This window comes from Leptonychotes weddellii, chromosome 7 (genome assembly GCF_054177405.1).
Source record: "Leptonychotes weddellii isolate Sample4059 chromosome 7, ASM5417740v2, whole genome shotgun sequence".
Classification (NCBI taxonomy): domain Eukaryota; kingdom Metazoa; phylum Chordata; class Mammalia; order Carnivora; family Phocidae; genus Leptonychotes; species Leptonychotes weddellii.
Genome location: NC_138375.1, coordinates 86,853,750 through 86,873,834, shown reverse-complemented (window position 1 = coordinate 86,873,834; position 20,085 = coordinate 86,853,750). Strand labels below are relative to the sequence as shown.

Here is a 20,085-nt window from a genome sequence, read left to right as displayed (position 1 = left end):
TTTGTTTCCTGCAATTAAGAATTCCTCATATCAGTGAGATCATATGATACATGTCTTTCTCTGTTTGACTTCTTTCACTCAACATAATACCCTCTAGTTCCATCCACGTCGTTGCAAATGGCAAGATCTGCTCTGCCTCTATTTTGAAATGTCATTGGATTGGATATGTTGCCAGGATGCAACAAGAAGAGTATGTGTCAGTATTATTTTGATATGTTTCCTTTCCGTTTGAATTATCAGTGATTCTATTTTTAATCTTTTTTTCCCCTTTAGAAATGCTATGGGGTTTGGAGTTCTTATTTTGGGAATACAAAAAGGGATTTCACTGACTTTTAAAAAAATACTATTGTGATTGAATATATTTTTCTGTGATATTTTGGGTTTATTTTTATTTAGCAACCAAATTTTCTTATCTAGTTTATGTTTGTTTGAATTTCCTGTTAACTGATACTCTTATGGGTCCTTAATACCACAGCAATTGGTGTTCATTAAGCTAACTTGAAGCAATCTCTTTAATATGCTGAGGTCTCTTCTGAATTACCAAAGATTAATTTCACTATAGTTTTAATATGCGTTATTACATTTCACCTCTTTAAAAATACAAAAAATATCTACTGAATCATAATATATATTTTTATTATTTTTATTATTTCATTAACAAAATTGGCTTCTAGTTACTGCAAATCAGAAAGAGATTTATTCCAGGAAAGAAACTGACATGTTTCTAGGCTTTGAAATCATGTAAAGGAAAACTTTGAAAAAAAGCCTCGGAAATAATAAACATAGTGAAGAATACTAGACTTTTAATTAAATCTTTCTCTCAGAATTAGAGTTAGACTCTACCCAGCCACATCCTACTAATCCTCTCTTGTTCATATGTTTGAATCATGTCAGAACTTAGAGTGAGACACCATAGATTTGAACCTTATCCTTAAGATAAGGATACAGTCTGTTAACAGAAAGTTAAAATTCTGTTTGTTCTTTTTTTCTTTTTTTTTTTTATTTGAAGATTTTATTTGAGAGAGAGAGAGACAGTAGGAGCAGGGGGGATAAGATGGGGGTGGGGGGTAGAGGGGTAGAGGGAGAGGGAGAAGCAAACTCTCTGCTGAGCAGGGAGCCTGGTGCGGGGCTCAGTCCCAGGACCCTGGCATCATGACCTGGGCTGAAGGCAGATGCTTAACTGACTGAGCCACCCAGGCGCCCTCTGTTTGTTTTTCTAGGAGAAGATTGCTTTATGTCCATTTATACTAAAGTTAAATGATGTATAAGACTTTTAATATTTTTTAAATTTTGCCTTAAGTTTATGATTAGGAATTGATTTAGGAATGTTGATGTGAAAGACAGCATTAAAGTTGTCGTTTTCTATAATGTAATTTAATGTATACTGAAAAATAACTCTGAAGAAAAGTTTACTTTGTATGGTTTCTCTTTGATGAGAAACATTAAGAAAATAAAACACTAAATTTAGAAAGGTAATGAAAAAACACTTTATTTTTAACTTTTCAGTGTTTTTTTCAGGTAAATCAGAAGACTGAAGCACGGCATATACTCACCTTAGTCCATAAACACTTCTGTACTAGACTTTGTAAGTTTCATATGCCTCAAGTCCATATGTCATCTGACGTAACTATTTAATATGTCTCTCACTTTATTTTCTGGTAAGAGTTGTTTATCTGGTCAGGATAGGTATAATATGGATCCTTTTTTTCCAAATGAATTCTTTTTAACTCTTGATTAGAAAGATAATTCTTTGAGTTTACTTAGAAGATAATCCCACTGCATGCACTGGGAATTCAAATATATATAAGCTTCAGTTCTTTTTCTCAGTAGACTATTAGGGAAGCCAAAGCATGAATATGAATAGCTGTAGTGCAGAGTATCTGTGAAAAGCCAAAAGGGTGATACAGATAAAGTATTCATGTGGGGAAGTGAGAATTTCATCTGTTTTGCAATGACATGCAGTTTATGATGTCACATTTTAAAAATAGAATCACTGAACATGAAGCCCGTAAATGAATTACTCCAACAAAAAGCAAAATTATTGACTTAGGCCATTTTATTATAAGATTTTATTCTTGAATAAGTGAGCTAAGTGGATTTTAATCTACATGTTAAGCCATCTCAAATTATTTTAAATTTCCACAATATTGTGGACAGTTTAAGTCACTCTACCTGTGTGATGTTGGAAAGAGCTGTGTCCATTTATTCAACAGATACTCCTATGTGTCAGGCTTTGGCCTGGAAAATACAAAGTCAAGTGACAAGTTATTGCCCTGGATGAGTTATATCTACTGTTGGAGAGAAATAAATGAAGTGATTTATTTTAGTGGACTTAAGTTTTCACATTTGTGAAGTAAAGGAGTAATTCATACCTTAAGTGGATTTTCCATAGCTGTTATTAGAATAATCAAATATTAAAAACAAAGGGACGTTAGAAATCATCTACTTCAAAAGTTTTTTTGGTTGTTATTTTTCATAGTTAAGGAGAATGATGATCAGTGGGTTTAGTAATTAGCCTGAGGAGTATAGTTTGTTTGTTGCTCTCAGAACCTGTACCTGGAACTTGCGACTTTTAACTCTTAATCTTATTTTTCATTGAAGCCTCATTGAATTCCTGCACACAAATTCTATTTGAAGCTTGACGTATTTTATGATTTTGGTGGTAAAAGCATTATAACAGGAAAAATTATCATTTTTAAGTCTGGTATTATGCTTTTCTTTAGTTACAGCATTAGGAAATTGTTCCTTTGGGAAAAGTTTGCAGTTTCCTTTTTTTATATATTCCTGTATTTTCCTAGTTTTCTATAATGGACATGTATTATTTAAAAAAAAATTTTTAAAGTTTGATGGAATAAAAATATGAGTACATGTATTCTTCCACTTAGAGATCATACTTATTTAAATGTATCACTGCCCCATGTATCATGTGTAGGCCTTTCCACATTAAAGACTCTTTATAAATAGGATTTTTATGGCTGCCATAATATTTTGCCTTGTGCTATACTAGAATTTAGCTATCCCCTTGCTGCCAGCCTAGATATTTTTCATGTGTATAATGCTGTGATGAATTTCTTTATGACTATTACTAGATATTAGATGACATTTCTGAATTTTAATATAAATTCCTCTAAATGGTATTGGAAGTTTCAGTCTTAGAAGAATGTGATAATGTCCTTCCTTTGCTTTCTTATCAAAGACTGTTAAATTGTTTTAGTTTAGTAAAATACTATTTTTTAAAAATGTGCATTGGAACACTATGAATTTGAGAAACATTTACAGGTATTCACATTATCTTTTATCCTTCAGCTGGCTACATTGAGAGACCTCAGCTGATTCGAGCAAAAGTGCCAATTGTGAAGTTCAGGGATAAAGTCAGGTAAGTAATTATTGAACTTCCTTTTTCAGTTGCTTTAGATAATTTTTAGATGTACTTTTGATGGAGATAATTAAGGAATGTATACTACAGTATAATCGCTTATCTTCATCAGTTTTTAGAACTGCTTGATTTGGTCTTTGAGATGATTTTTTGGAATAGTCTGAGCAATTTTTTATGCTTACCTGTACTTAGTTATTCTGCTTGACATTTTGAGTGTTTGAAACTATCCATATTAAAGAATATGTATATATATTTACATTTCACATTTTTAAATGATCTCTTGCCTTTTGGAAATGTAATCACTCTTCAGAACATATCTTAACTGATGAAATTTATGTGTATTTTGAAATTTGATGTGTATTTCTATCAAGGGGGTTGTTATAAATGTAATTACATCTGTTGGTACACTCTACCAGCCTGGGTTCTGAAATTGTTATGGGCATGGGGATTGGAATCTTTTATATAATATCTGAATATAAAATGTAAATAGGTGTTGACTATTTCATTGGTTAAACAAGATTTGTTGTTTTCTAAAGAATAGATAGGATTGTTAAATTAGATTTTCTAGTCCAGTTTTATAAAAGTAATACTGAGATTGTTTACATAAATATAAGTGCAAATATATACATACTTGATCCTCATTATTCATGGATTCTTTACGAATTTGCCTACTTGATGAAATTTATTTTGTAACCCTCCAAATTAATACTAGCTGCATTTTCATGGTTATTTGTAGACATGTGCAGAGTGGAGAAAATTCTGAGTCACGAAATGTATAGGTTCCTAACTGAGGTTAAACAATGTAACAGTCTGCCTTCTTGTTTCACCTCTTATACTGTAAACAATTATTCTTTTCACAGTCCAGTTAGTGCCATGTTTTTTACATTTTGGTGCTTTTTATGAGTGCCTTTGCTGTTTAAAATGGCCCCCTGGCATAGTGCTGAGTTACTGTCTACGGTTTCTTTGTATAAAGCTGTGATGTGCCTTATGGAGGAAATATATGTATTAGATATGCTTTGTTCAGACATGAGTTACAGTGCACTTGGTCATGAGTTCGTTGTCAGTGAACAAGTTGTCTTTAAATGGAAACACATAAAAAAAAAGTTAGGTTTTGATCGATTGATGAAAATGTTTTGACTGAAGGCTTATAGAAACCTAATCCCCTAGGAGCAGTGGTTTTGTATTCACTAATTCAGTATTTACAGTGACGTTATAGAACATAACTACTGCAAATAATTACAATTGACTGAATATATGTATTTTAAACAAATCCTTAGATATATGCCTGGCTCACACCTTCCCCTCCATTCATCCAAATATCCATCCAATCTATAAATATTTATTGAATTTTTACCAAATACTTTATAGGGAGATAAACTAAACAAATAAAATTATTAGCTTATTATAATCATTTAAAAAATATATGGTTGTAGTTGTAATTATATAAAAATTTTATTCCTTTCCCTTTTTTGTAGTTTTTAAAATTTTTTAATTAAAAAAAATTTTTTTTTAAGTAGGCTCCACACCCAGTGTGAAGCCCAGTGTGGGGCTTGAACTCAGAACCCTAAGATCAAGACCTGAGCTGAGATGGAGAGTCGGATGCTTAACCGACTGAACAAACCAGGCCTTCTCTTTTTTTTTTAAGTTTTAAATTTTAATTCCAGTATTGTTAACGTACAGTTATATTAGTTTCAAGTGTACAATATAGTGATTCAAGAATTCTGTGCATTACTCAGTGCTCATCATAATAAGTGTACTCTTTAATCCGATCACCTATTTCACCCATTCCCCCCATCCCCCTCCCCTCTGGTAACCATCTGTTCTCTACAGACAGGAATCTGTTTCCTGGTTTGTCTCTCTCATTTGTTTTTCCTTTGCTCATCTATTTGTTTTTTTATTCCACATGAGTGAAATTATATGGTATTTGTCTTTGTCTTTTTCTGAAAGACTTAGTTCACTTAGTATTATTATAAATACTCTTGTAGCTCCATCCATGTTGTTGCAAATGGTAAGATTTTTTCTTTATGGCCGAGTAATATTCCTCTGTGTGTGTGTGTGTGTGTGTGTGTGTGTGTATACACATACATACATGTAGATGTGAGATAATACATATATCCATTCATCTTTTGATGGAAATTTGGGTTGCTTCCAAACTTGGCTATTGTAAATAATGCTGCAATTAATATCAGGGTGCATATATCTTTCAAATTAGTGTTTTTGTATTCTTTGGGTAAATATCCAGTAATGTGATGACTGGATTATGGGGTAGTCCTATTTTTAATTTTTTGAGAAACTTCCATACTGTTTTCCACAGTGGCTGCTTCAGTTTGCATTTCTGCCAACAGGGCACAAAGGGTTCTTTTTTCTCCACCTCCTTGCCAACACTTACTGTTTCTTGTGTTTTTTTATTTTAGCCATTCTGACAAGTGTGAGGTAATATCTCATTGTGGTTTTGATTTGCATTTCCCTGATGATGAGTGATGTTGAGCATCTTTTCACATGTCTGTTGGTCATCTGAATGTCTTTGGAGAAATGTCTGTTCATATCTTCTGCCCATTTTTTTTAAATTGGAATTTGTTTTTTGGGTTTTGAGTTGTGTAAGTTTGTCATTTGTAAATATCTTCCCCCATTTAGTAGATTATTTTAGTTTTGTTGATTGTTTCCTCACTACGCAGAAGCTTTTTATTTTGATGTAGTGTATTTTTGCCTTTATTTATCTTGTCTCAGGAGACACATAGAAAAATGTTGCTATGGCTGATGTGAGAGAAATTACTGCCTGTGCTCTCTTCTAGGATTTTTATGGTTTCAGGTCTCACATTTAGATCTTTAATCCATTTTGAGTTTGTGTGTATGGTGTAAGAAAGTGGTCCGGTTTCATTCTTTTGCATGTAGCTGTTCAGTTTTCCCAACACCATTTATTGAAGAGACTGTCTTTATTTCATTGCATATTCTTTCTCTTTTGTTGAAGATTAATTGACCACAGAATCGTGGGTTTGTTTTTGGGCTCTCTGTCCTGTTCCATTGATCTGTGTGTCTGTTTTCTGGCAGTACCAGACTGTTTTGGTATCTGTAGCTTTGCAGTATAACTCGAAATCTGGAATTGTGGTACCTCTAGCTTTGTTTTTCTTTTTCAAGACTGTTTTTGCTATTTTGGGTCTTTTGTAGTTTCATACAAATTTTAGGATTATTTGTTCTAGTTTTGTGAAAAATGTTGTTGGTATTTTGATAGGGATTTCATTAGATCTTTAGATAGATTGCTTTGGGTAGTATGGACATTTTAACAGTATTTGTTCTTCCAGTCCATGGGCATGGACTATCTTTCTATTTATTTGTATTGTCTTCAGTTTCTTTCATCAGTGTTTTATAGTTTTTAAAGTGTAAGTCTTTTGCCTCCTTGGTTAAGTTTATTCCTAGGTATTTTATTCTATTTTTACAATCCCATTGTAAGTGGGATTGCATCTTAATTTCTCTTTCTGTTGCTTCCTTATTAATGTATAGACATGCAATGGATTTCTGTACATTGATTTTGTATCCTGCATCCTTACTGAATTCATTTATCAGTTATTGTTTTTGATGGAGTCTTTAGGGTTTTCTATATATAGTATCATGTCATCTGCGAATAGTGAAAGTTTTACTACTTTACCAATTTGGTTGCCTTTTATTCCTTTTCCTTGTCTGATTGCTGTGGCTGTGACTTCCAGTACTCTGTAAAAATGGTGAGAGTGGGCATCCTTGTCTTGGTCTTAGGGGGAAAGCTTTCAGTTTTTCACTGTTGAGTACGATGTTAGCTGTGGGTTTTTCAATATATGGCCTTTATTATGGTGAGGTATGTCCTCTCTAAACCTGTGTTGTTGAGAGTTTGTATTATAATGGATGTTGTACTTTGTCATGTGCTTTTGCTGCATCTATTGAAATGATCGTATGGTTTTTAGTCTTTCTCTTATGGATGTAACGTGTCACATTTATTGATTTGCAGATATTGAGCACCACCATTGCATTCCAGGAATAAATTCCACTTGATTGTCATAAATGACTTTTTTAATGTATTGTTGGATTTGGCTTGGTAATATTTTGTTGAGGATTTTCACCTCTATCTATATTCATCAGAGATATTGGCCTATAGTTCTATTTTTTTGTAGTGTTTTTATCTGGTTTTGGTATCAGGGTAATAGCAGGACTTATAGAATGAATTTGGAAGTTTTCCTTTTATTTTTTTGGAATAGCTTGAGAAGAATACATATTAACTCTTCTTCAAATGTTTGGTAGAATTCGCCTGTGAAGACTTCTGGTCCTGGACTTTTATTTGTTTGGAGTTTTTTGGTAACTAATTTAATTTCATTGCTGGTATAATCAGTCTGTTCAAATTTTCTGTTTCTTCCTGATTGAGTTTTGGGAGGTTATATGTTTCTGGGGAATTTATCCATTTCTTCTAGATTGTCAAATTTGTTGGCATATAATTTTTCATGATATTCTCTTATAATCCCTTGTATTTCTGTGGTTGTCGTTATTTTTCCTTTTTCATTTGTGATTTTGTTTGAGTCCTCTCTTTTTTGACGAGTCTGGCTGAAGGTTTATCAATTTTGTTGATCTTTTCAAGGAAGCAGGGCCTGGTTTCACTGATCTGTTCTATTGTTTTTTTTTTTTTCTTGAGTTTTTATTTCATTTATTTCTGCTCTAATCTTTATTTTTTTCTTCCTTCTACTGATTTTGGGTTTTTGTTCTTCTTTTTCTAGCTTGTTTGGGTGTAAGTTTAGGTTATTTATTTGAGATTTTTATTACTTCTTGAGGTAGGCCTGTATTGCTATAAACTTCTCCCTTAGAACCACTTTTGCTGCTTTACAAAGATTTTTGGTCATTGTGTTTTCATTTTCGTTTGTCTCCATGTATTTTTCGATTACCTCTTTGATTTTTTTGGTTGACCCATTCATTGTTTGGTAGCACGTTATTTAATCTCCATGTATTTGTGCTCTTTCCAGTTTTTTTTCTTGTGGTTGATTTCTAGTTTCATAGCGTTGTGGTCAGAAAAGATGCATGGAATGACTTCGATCTTTTTTAATGCATTGAGACTTGTTTTGTTGCCTAATATGTGATCTGTTCTGGAGACTGTTCCATGTGCATTTGAAAAGAATGTGTATTCTGCTGTTTTAGGATGGAATGTTCTGAATGTATCTGGTAAATCCATCTGGTCCAATGTGTCATTCAGAGTCACTGTTTCCTTGTTTATTTTCTGTTTGGATGATCTGTCCATTGATGTAAGTGGGGTTGTAAAGCCCCCCACTATTACTGTATTACTGTCGATTATTTCCTTTATGTTTGTTTTTAACTGCTTTAAGTATTTGGGTGCTCCTTCGTTGGGTGCATTTCTTTTTCTATTTAAGATTATTATACAAACTTTTCTCATCGTTAAGTGTTCTTTATAAACACCATTTTATATTTTCTATACAGACGTTAAAAAAAAGAAAGTCTGCTTCTAACACCCAAAGTTAAATGATGTGAACATTTTGGTGTAAAACTTTCAGTCCCTCTTCTATGCATATGAACGCATAAGAGTTTTTAAAATTAAAATTGAGATTATACTTTTTTATTTAATCATATGTCATGGATATTTGCTTATATCATTGATTATTTTCTGGCTTCAGTTTAAATGGCTTTACAGTAATATTTCATGAGTGAATATATTGTGATTAACTTATTCCCGTTAGAATAAGCATTTTGTACATAAACTTTTTTCCATACATATAAGATTAGTTTAGTATTTCCAGAAGTAGAATTTGAAGCAAGTACTGTGGATATTTTTAAAGCTCTGAAATCATATTTTTGGAAAAGTTTTTAATTGCAAACTGGTTTCCGTCTGTTTTTTCCTCTTTATTGAGTTATACTGGTTTCAGTGTTAGCCTTTCACAGATGCAATTGAAGAATGTATCTCCATTGTTTCCATAAGTTCTCAAAGGCAAATATATATGATATCTGAAGTGTTAATACTACTATCTGTTTTTAATAATATGCATGGTTGATTGAGAGATTATAGTATTTCATTTCCCAAAACAAGAAAATCTGAATTGGTAGATTTCCATTTTTATAATTAAAAGTTCGTAGAAAGGAATTTTGTTAAGTTTTTATTTTAGGCAGTCTTTTCATAGAAAAACTCAGTGTGCAGAGGAAGTTGGGCCTCATAATGTAATTTTCATTAATCTTTCCTTTTATTTTGGATTTACCCTTTCTTTGTAGATCCCATCATTATTGCCCTATTTTCTAAATTGTGAATTGCATGATATCTTTGCTTTCAAAGATGTAACCCTTCTGTTATGTGTTTGACTGTTCTTCCCAGATGTCAGTAGCTAAATTTGGTATGATATTATAATTTATATCTTATTTATGTCTTATCCTTTTTGGAGGGAATATAATGTATAGACTCCTTCTATTTTTTTCACCTGTACTTTATTTGGCATTTTATTTCTGTTGTTTTTTTTTATTTTTTAAAGATTTTATTTATTTATTTGACAGAGAGAGACACAGTGAGAGAGGGAACACAAGCAGGGGGAGTGGGAGAGGGAGAAGCAGGCTTCCTGCTGAGCGGGGAGCCCGATGCAGGGCTCAGTCCCAGGACTCTGGGATCACGACCCAAGCCGAAGGCAGACGCTTAATGACTGAGCCACCCAGGCGCCCCTATTTCTGTTGTTTTATTTTTTTTGTTGTTAAAGATTTTATTTATTTATTTGAGAGAGAGAGCAAGCACATGAGAGGGGGGAGGGTCAGAGGGAGAAGCAGACTCCCTGCCGAGCAGGGAGCCCGATGCGGGACTCGATCCAGGGACTCCAGGATCATGACCTGAGCCGAAGGCAGTCACTTAACCAACTGAGCCACCCAGACGCCCCAGTTTTCTGTTGTTTTAAAGCAAATGACACTTTAATTCCAAATTAATTGAGACTATATAACTCAGTGGGATAACTTGGCGAGAAATGTTTTTGGTCACATAATTTTGTTTATCTGGACAGGACTGCAAAATTTTAAAATTTGTTTTATTAGGGATAATTGGAGCCTTAGTGTAGTACATTGTGGATCTTGCAACTGTAATCCTCTTTTATATTTTTAATATACACTAAATCATATGTACTGAGGATGTATTTATTCTTATTTCTTTAGTGCCTCATTTTAAAGTATTTGGCCTTTGGGCTCATGCTATTTTTGCATCATAGGGTAGATGAATATTAATTTAGTTACTAGGGAGTTTGTTTCAAAACACTTGAGCTAATGTTTCAGAACACTTGAGCTAAAGTGTATTTCTCTCTTTTTCATAGTTGTGTGGAATTCGACTTGAATGTAAACAATATTGTTGGAATAAGAAACACATTCCTTCTCAGAACTTATGCATACCGTAAGTTTTTTGTCTCCAAATAATAATCAGCCTTCTCTATCCTTCATTCTTTATTCCTTTTTAAAGATGTAATAAATACTGACATCTCTTTAAATATGTTTATGTATAGTGTCTTTTATTATATGTATAATATTTTGTTATACTAAAATTATATACTACTGGAGTTATAGGTCAATAAAACAAATTTTAATAATTAATAATTTTTAAAAGGTGACTAAGATATCTTTTAAAAGCAAGACACATTTATGGTGAACACAATGTTTAATAAATAGGGAAGCAGTGCTCTTTTTGTTGTAGTTGGGAAATGTTACAAGCTTTCAAAGACACCATAATATTTCCTTACCATTTTTAAGTTTTAATTTCACTTTCAGTTGAAAATCGAGTTCGTCCATTAGTACTGGTGATTAAGAAGTGGGCGAGTCACCATGAGATAAATGATGCCAGTCGTGGTACTTTAAGCAGCTATAGTCTTGTATTGATGGTTTTGCACTATTTACAAAGTAAGTATTTTGGGTTTTCCCCAATTTTTAAAATGAAAACACAGTTAAACTTCATTATGATGTCTTCTCTGTTGCCTCTGTCTTCAGACAGCATTGTTTTAAAAAGTTATTTCTAAGGCCTAGAAAACCATATTTCCTAATTCGTTGCTTTGAGCAAATGTTTTAGAAATATTATTCCCTGGGGGTGCCTGGGTGGCTCAGTCAGTTAAGCGTCTGACTCTTGATTTCGGCTCAGATCGTGATCTCAGGGTTGTGAGATCAAGCCTAACGTCAAGCTTAAGTACTTTTTGGAAAGTACTTATGGCTCAAGCTTAAGGTTCTCGCTCTCCTTCTGCCCACCGCATCCACCCCCCCCCCCCAAAAAAACACAAATGTTATTCCCTGGAAAACATTATAAGGGAAGTTTCACTGTGTTTTTTATTTTTTGACAGTTTTTCAGTATTAACTTCTGTATTCAAAGAACTTTTCCCTCTGTATTGTTGACCCATTATGTTGAGGCACATGCATGTTCAGAAGGTCTATAAAAATAAGCTCAAACACCATTCATCATGTTTTTTTATTTTTCACTTGAGACAGGATTTTCTTTTTGGTCAAAGAAGTTTTATTCCTTGTGAGCTGGCATGGAGTTGTGGGCAAAAGCCTTGATATTAATGTAATAGAAGAACCTTTATCAGGATGTCTAGGGTCTAATTTGTTCTGGGTTAATGATATTTCTATAGTTTAGAAAGCAGTGTTGTAATATTTATGTTCATATCCTTTGACTCAGTGTTATTCAGCGATTGCATTTCTAGAAATTTATCCAAGGTAATATCAGGGATGCAGGTATGGATTTATATATAAGGCTGATTTTCATGGTGTTTATTGAAATAACAGAAGGTTAGAAGTAATCTTAAGTTTTTAAGAATGGGGTATAATTGAATTAATTATAATGTTAGTCACTAATAATGATGCTTTTAGGATATTTAATGATATAAGAAAATACCCATGATACACTCTCATATACAACGTGATGCCAATTTTAAAAATAGTATTGGTATTAGAGTTTGTATATTTATTCATGTGTATATAAACATTGAAAAGTTATGTGCCAGAAATTTACCAGAGTTATTTAGGTTTAGTCAGATATACTTCTTAAGTCGCAACTGAAACTAAAAAATGAATAGACACTAGTTGGGATTTAAAAATTAGATTTGACTACAGCATTTAACATGTCTGAACATCCATAATATGTGTCCTTTCCTTCCATTTTTGTGGGTTACATTAGAAATTTTAATTTGATTGCCTTCCTTAGAAAAATGTACATTAGGGATGCCTGGGTGACTCAGTCTGTTAGGCGTTGGACTCTTGATTTCAGCTCAGGTCATGATCTCAGGGTCATGGGATTGAACCCTGAGTCAGGCTCTGTGCTTGGCAGGGAGTCTGCTTGAGATTTTCTCCCTCTTCCCCTTCTCTCTCTCTCTCTCTCAAATAAATAAATCATGGGGGAAAAAAAGAAAAATGTACTTTAATCACAGATTCCCCAAGGTGGTTTGGCAAGCAAGTTGAAAGTTCCAACGTTGGTATTTTACCAGTGTTAAATCATGCTAAAATTTTATTTAGATTTTGTTAAATGCATTTTATTTTTGACAAAGTAGTCCCATTTACTGAGGTGGTTTGTAATTAATAGCACTCTCATGAACTGTTTCTGGGTCTTTGTTAAAGGACCTGACTTATTTGGCAAATTTAAGCTGCCCCTCACTAGAAGAAATTAGACTGAAATTAGTAGCTGCATTTTTTTTTATCATACAGGAGTTTGCAGGATGTATTGAGCAGTTCCAGTCTGCCATAGTGAAGTAGTGTTTGTGATTTTGGCCAAATTATTCTACCTTTCTGGTCTTAATATTCTTATCTGTAACAGGAAGTTGGATTGGATGGACCTTTAAGTTTCATTTAACTTCGTAAATGCTTTTAATATCTTTTTTGCCATGAATAGAGAAAGAGAGCAGTCTTCTGTATGTAGAAAGGTTGAGAAAAATTAAAGCATTTCCTAGGATGAATTTCAACAGTCAGTAATAGACTACATATGCTTGAAAGGTGACTGATGAAAGTATGAGGGGTAAAAACCCAATGAGAAGAGTTTTTAATGGCAATCTAAGATTAATAATTAATAAAAAAGGCAAAAGTATCAACTGGTTAGAAATAATGATACGAATGAATATTCATAGAATGTTTACCATGTTACCAGGTACAGAACTATCTTAGGCATTTAAAAATTATTCTTGAATTTTCAAAATTGTTGCTTAGTGTTATTGAAGATTTGCACTTTTTTTTTTAGTTGAATTTTTGATGAATCAGATTGGGATGTTTATATGTATAACTTTGCGGGAGCTTGACCAGAAAGCCCTCATCTGAAATGTAAGCAAAATAAAATCTTAACAGAGTAGTTATTCTGAGAGCATTATCAGTTGATCAGATACTGCAGTACTAGGTTTTGTTTTATTTTGCTTTTGAGAGAGAAATTTAGAAGATTGAAGTCCAGAATTTTGAAGTAAAAATAGATGTTACAGCCAGATTATTCCTGAATGTGTGTTGCTTTGAGTAAAATAAACATTTGAAAAACTACTGAAGGCTTTGAGGTTACTATGAGGATAGTGTTCATAAATAACTGCCACAATACACCAGTTGCTCTTAATGTGTTGGCCTTGAAAAACAAAAGAGCCAATTTTTTTTTTACTGGCACAGTGAGTTTATTCAAGAATAGCAGAGGAATTGCAGTTCAGTACAAGCAAACTGGTGACCCAACCATTGGCAAATCCAGAGAATGGAGGCCAGGGACTTGCCTTTATGGAGGAAGGGGAGGAAGCTGGAAGGGGCTGTTTTCACTGAATTCTCATTGGCTGGGCTGTTGCTGGGCAAGAAAATTATTTCTTCATCCTGCTGGGGTGTGTTAAGTAAACTTCTTCCTATTAGGGAATGCAAGGTACACTGTATTCCCTTTCAGGGCTTCCTCACACCACTATAAATGAGGTTTCTTTTATTTCTTTTCACAAGTGACTAGTGTTTTTAAATCTATAAGGTTGTCAGGCAAGGGATTTACTGAATGATATCCCTGCCCCCCCCCCCATTTCCAAATTGCTTAGTTCTATTTACTTATTTTTTATATTATTTATTTAGAGACAGAGGGCGCATCTGAGAGAGTGAGTGGGGGAGGGGCAGAGGGATCAGGAGAGAGAATCTTAAGCAGGCTCCACACTCATCGTGGAGCCCCATGTGGTGCTTGATCCCATGACCTTGAGATCATGACCTGAGCTGAAATCAAGAGTTGGTGCTTAACTGACTGAGCCACCCAGGTGCCCCTCAAATTGCTTAGTTCTAAAGGTTTTTTGTCTATTGAAAGACCCTAACCCAGTGATTAGTATTTGTTTTTCTCTTCTGGCATTCTAGTTATATGATTCTAGAATGAGATAAAATTTTTTTCTAATTCTCTATAACCTTTTCTTTATTATTTTTTAAATTATAATTTTACTTTACTAGGAGTATTCAGTGAGAAAGGAATTCAGGTTTTTAATTAAGTAAACTAATTTCTAGTAAGATTTTCTAGTTTCACTTCTGTATTATAGCAAAAATTATTAGAAAGTTATTAAAAAACGTTTAAAGACTTTTAGAATTAAAGTAACTGGGGCTTGAGTTTATTTGTAGGATCTTCTAGAATTTTGAGCATTTGAATGCCTCTGGGAAAAAATATTTTTACTTCCTAAGAGTGGTTCCGGTAAGTAATAAGTTTTCCCCCTCAATCATATGCTGTGAACATTCCAGGGTATGGAATTTTATTTTATTCCAATTTCAATATGAGGATAAAGCATGATACAGAAGAGAAATTTAAATACTATGAAATAGAAATTTATACATTTATAATCATAGTTGGAGATTATGTAAGTTGGTAATAATGGTTGATTATATGTATATTAATGTATTCCAGAAGTCATTTAAAAAGGTTTTTGCTAAATTGCAAATTAAAGGTAATGATGGTTACTGAATTTACTTAATTATATACAGTGTATTTCTAATTCTTAAAAACATAGTTTATAATATAGTATTATGTTTGGTCTTTAATCTTAAAGAAATCTTGAAAACACATTATTTGTATCTTACCATACTCAAGACATTTTATTTTACAGTTTCTTAAATTGTGAATGTTAAGCACTTTGCCTTTCATGTTATTCCCTTTATACCATAATGATGTGAAATTACTGTTAATGCATTTAATGAGGTTGGATTTCGGTAAAGTTATTGGAGAATGAAGAATGACAATTAAAAAGAAAGTAACATATGAAGATAATAATTCCCTTATGTGAAATTTTTATTTTTTATAGTAAATTGGTATAAATATCCTGATTTATATTTCTGAACTTTGCTGAGGCCTTTTTTTTAAAAATTTGTGAAGTTGAAGAGTTTTTTTTTTTTTTCCTCCCCAATAGATCTATTTCCTGAAACTATCTAAATTTTGGTATTATTATTAGAATAAATTAAAAATAAAGGGACAATTATGATACAGCTGTTGTTCTTTTGTGATACAGTATCATTGGACTGTATTTAAAAATTTTCTTTTTGTTAGCTACATCCATCTTAACAATGTTCATTCAATATCTGTAGAACAATCCTTGTCTTGCTTATTTTGTGTGTGTGTCTGATGTTGGACCGAATGATGTGTGTCCATTGATGGCCTATTTTTCTAAAACCATGTAAGGAACATTGGTTTACATAGAAATATACATAGTTTATTAACAAACCTTAAGTTATCAACTTAGATATATTTGGAATTTAAGTTTTTAGGGATCAGAATTCACAAAATATATGGAGACTGTTGAATTTAAGCAGAAACCCTTATGCCTGGGGTGTAGCTGACAAATTATTGCTTTGTAAAATGAATTATGTGAATCACGGAAGCTTTAAACTTTTTTTTTTTTATAGCCCTACCTGAACCCATCCTTCCATCCATCCAAAAAATTTACCCAGTAAGTGTTTCTTATGAATTATTATAATACATATTATGACAAGTATATGTGGAACTATTATATGCAGTATTAATGTGAATATAAAAGGTGTAATAGTTACCTTCTAAGTATATGATAACATTTTCTATATAGGCTGAGGAGTTTGCCACTAGCACATTAAAAATATTTCGTATACTTTTTTGGAAGACTGATATTTTATTTGGTTATTGGCAGACAGTCTGGTCATTTATGTAAATGGTAGAATTTTTTGCATAATGCTCATGATTATCACTAATAATAATTAAATATACTCAATTGGTCAAGGCTCAGTTAGGCTCTTTCTAGTTTTCTTCATGCTATTTTCAAATACAGTTTTATAGCATTTCTTTTGTTAGTGACTCAGAAGTTTTCAACCCAATGTATGTATACTTTGAAAGCAGGGGAAAAAATTAAGAAGTTGAACAATTGGATAATCATTTTATCTTTCATTTGATTTTACCAAGTAATCCACCAAAAGAAGTAACCTCAGTACACTCTTTGTGTGCTTAATATTAAGACTCCTGAAGTTAATTGGAAACATTAAAGAAGTAAAGTGTGCTCACTAGAAAAAGTTTGATATGTACTCAGTTTGAGTTTAGAAAAACCTAGGTAATATACATATTCACAGTCTTTTATACTGTTGTTTCTTTTCCAGTTTTTTTGTGTTCTTTTTTCCAGAGTTGTTTCCTTGTTTAATAGTCCTGCTGTTTTCTGTTTTCCTCCATAGTCATCCTTATTCCTGGTTTTATTTGGAAATAGTGTTTAAGCTGTTTAGAATGTTTAACCTTCTGAAACCGTATAATTTTGACCTGTTAGTTTTATAAACTTACAAAGAGAGCTGTTTTCTAAACTTACTAAAGAGTCAAATTGGAAAATGTAATATCTAGCTTGAGTGATCAATTTTCAAAGGACATACTTCTCTGTATCATAGAAAATATAAATCTACTTGACGTGGAATCTAAATTAAATTTAACTTAATCTTTGATAATTTAGAAGAACTGATGTTCTTGTTTTTGAACATGGGTTATTATTGTAATGCATACATGCAAGGTGCTGGATAATAAAAGGTTCACTGTAATAGAATTTTGCTGTGTAGTGGGGGCTTCCCAGTTTGTGGTGGGTCATCTGGTAAAGACATCTGTAAGAATCTTTTGGAATTTGGATATCATATCCTCCTTATTTTGAAAACTAATTTCTGCTATTATGAAGAACTATTACAATGAATTTCAGTTATTGCTAGGGATCAGTATTTATGCTGTCATATACATAATGAAAATGAAAGCATCAGAAGGTATAGAAATAAAAGTAACTTGAACTTTTGGCCTCATCCTTGAATGGTTTTCTCCCTGCAATAAAGTATTGTTTCTTTAGCTTATACTGAAAGGTGGAAGATGATGACTGGGTGTTACTATATCATTTTTTTGTCTCAATTTTTTTGTTAAGACCTAGGTTTCAGTATAGAAGGAACTATGTATATTTTTCAGCATACAAAGTATCTACTAGTTAAACTTATCCTTTAAAGAGTCTATTATTCTGTATGGAACAGATGCTTTTACAGAAATCTCACTTAAAACCCTCGCTGCATGAACTCTTTTTACTAATACAAATACTAATGAAATCTCAGCTTAATGCACTGTGCTGGAGAACAGAACAGACGTATTGCTTTTATTATAGGATACCCGGGTTCTTACTGGTATATTCTAGTTTGAGGAGCCTCATTTTACTTGTTTCATGTTTCTCATTATCTAGTTTTCCCCCATGATAGAGTCCTGACTTCTCTTCACATATACCATCTCTCACCCTATACTCTCCACCCCTGTTTTACTAATAATCTTATTTCTATACCTGTAACAGGGAAATAGATTTAATAGTAGTCCGGCGCAAAGCCTTAAAAAATACTAATAGCAAGACTTGCTAGATTTAAGAATATCTTAATTTGCTTTCAGGTGTGGTTACATTACCCATAAATATTTAAAGTACATTATTTTTACTATGAGGTTGATGCTTATGTGGGTAAGGACTTACTATCCACTCTACAGGATTTTAAATTTTATATGAAACCTGTAAGCTGATTGATCAGTAGAGCACTTTTCTCAGTGGTCCATCTAATGGAACAAACAGATCAGCTTATTTCTTACTACTAATAACTGTCACTTACTTAGTATCTATTTTATGTCAGCACTCTATAAATATTATATGCATTATCCTTAATCCTAAACAAATAAACTTGTATAGTATTATCCTTGATTCACAGCTGAAGAAACTAAGTCTTAGTTTACGGAAGGTTATATTATTAATTCAAGCTGTATAGTCACAAATTATGGATCCAGAAACTGACATTTTTAAAGTCAAAATGATAGTACTATTCACTAATATAGTTCCTGTTGCTTATTACATTTTGTGTATATCTGATGGTTCCTATATAGATATACCTTTCTTTAAGAACAACATGTATGACAAAATTTCAACTTGTATAAATAAGTTTGAGAATGACTTAAAACTTTATAGTAACAAAAAAAAAAACCTTTGTTATTTTACAAGGGAACAAGTTTCTTTTAAATTTTGAGCTTCTCTAATATAGTTAAATAGAATTAAAAAATAGGATAAAAACTGGAATAGAATAACATTTGTTCAATGTATTATGCTTTTTAAAGTTATTTTCATATTTTCTCAAATTTATGGTAATTATTTATTTTAAAAATGGGTATGGTATTTCAATTCAGTTAGGATACTAAATTAGGAAAGGAAAGAATGAAAGACTCTAACCATTTCTTTATCTTCAAAAGCTATATCATAATATAGCATTATTATTTTTTTAAGTAATTATTCACTTTTATTTACTTATGTGACAGTATTTGTAGCAACATATTATCATTGAGTAGTGAATAAAAGAATATGAGGCTTACTGGGAAACTGGCATAAAGTCATATATTTATCTTTTTTTTTTTTTTTTTTTACAAAAAAGAACACTGAAATTAAAGTCACAAAACTCCTACAACTATTAAACTTGAAAAATTCATTTCAGAAAGCTATGCCATTTGAATTCTAAAAACACAAGAGTCAAAATTGCAACTCTCATTATTCCCCTAAGAAGCTGCCAAGCAGAAAGAGACCTTAATATTGAAGATTTCATATGTCATGTTCCAGCCTGGTATGGATGGTTCCATGGCAGAATACTTAAATTTGAAATAATAGTGGTACAAAGTCACTACCTGACCCTTTAGATATTGCAGTAAAATCTGGTTGCGGCACCACTGGCTAAAAACCATTAAGTCTTGCTGCCACCAATGACCAAAGGCACTTGGATAATCAAAGAGTTCCACACTGGGCTATATGATAATAATATAGCATTATTATTACTACTTAATTCTTACCGACTTAAAAAAGCAACATGAGTGATACAGAGCAGAATATTTACTATTGAGTTAAAGCAATGAAGTTGAGAGAGTTTAAATATATAAACTTAGGTTAAGCTTATGAAGGGATCTTTATTTTAATGAGAGCATATTTTACCTAGATTTATGCTAGGTGGAGATTTATGAGACAACTTATATTTGTTTTTTTCCCTAACGGTATCTTCATATTCCAGAAAGCCATCTTTATAGTTATGAGATGAGGAATTCTGAGGATGTAGAGTTCCTCTGTGCAGTTATATATTGAAAATATATTAAATTTTACATATATACATATGTATACATGTATAGATATAGCAACTTTTTTCATTTTTAAAATGCATATAATATGATGAAGGATTTTAGTTATGTAAAACAGGCTATAAATGAATACCTTTGAAAAAGATGAATTTAAAGATTCTGATGAAGT

General features: G+C 32.3%; 1 protein-coding gene and 1 long non-coding RNA gene across 7 annotated transcripts in view; both read left to right on the top strand.

The window, feature by feature from the left end:
* LOC145722671 (uncharacterized) overlaps positions 1–300 on the top strand; it is a 1,384-nt gene extending 1,084 nt beyond the window's left edge. The window contains exon 2 of the long non-coding RNA XR_014147113.1: positions 126–300. This is a non-coding gene — a long non-coding RNA (uncharacterized LOC145722671). The remainder of the gene's footprint in view (positions 1–125) is intronic.
* TENT2 (terminal nucleotidyltransferase 2) overlaps positions 1–20,085 on the top strand; it is a 68,372-nt gene that overhangs the window by 28,187 nt on the left and 20,100 nt on the right. For 3 of the 6 annotated variants that reach the window (XM_081826674.1, XM_006731884.3, XM_006731882.3), the window contains 5 exons: positions 1,507–1,585; positions 3,307–3,376; positions 10,675–10,751; positions 11,123–11,251; positions 16,202–16,245. In XM_081826674.1, coding sequence (XP_081682800.1) covers positions 1,507–1,585; positions 3,307–3,376; positions 10,675–10,751; positions 11,123–11,251; positions 16,202–16,245 — 399 coding nt within the window. The remainder of the gene's footprint in view (positions 1–1,506; positions 1,586–3,306; positions 3,377–10,674; positions 10,752–11,122; positions 11,252–16,201; positions 16,246–20,085) is intronic. The other 3 variants (XM_031026557.2, XM_081826676.1, XM_081826675.1) reach the window with 3 other exon arrangements.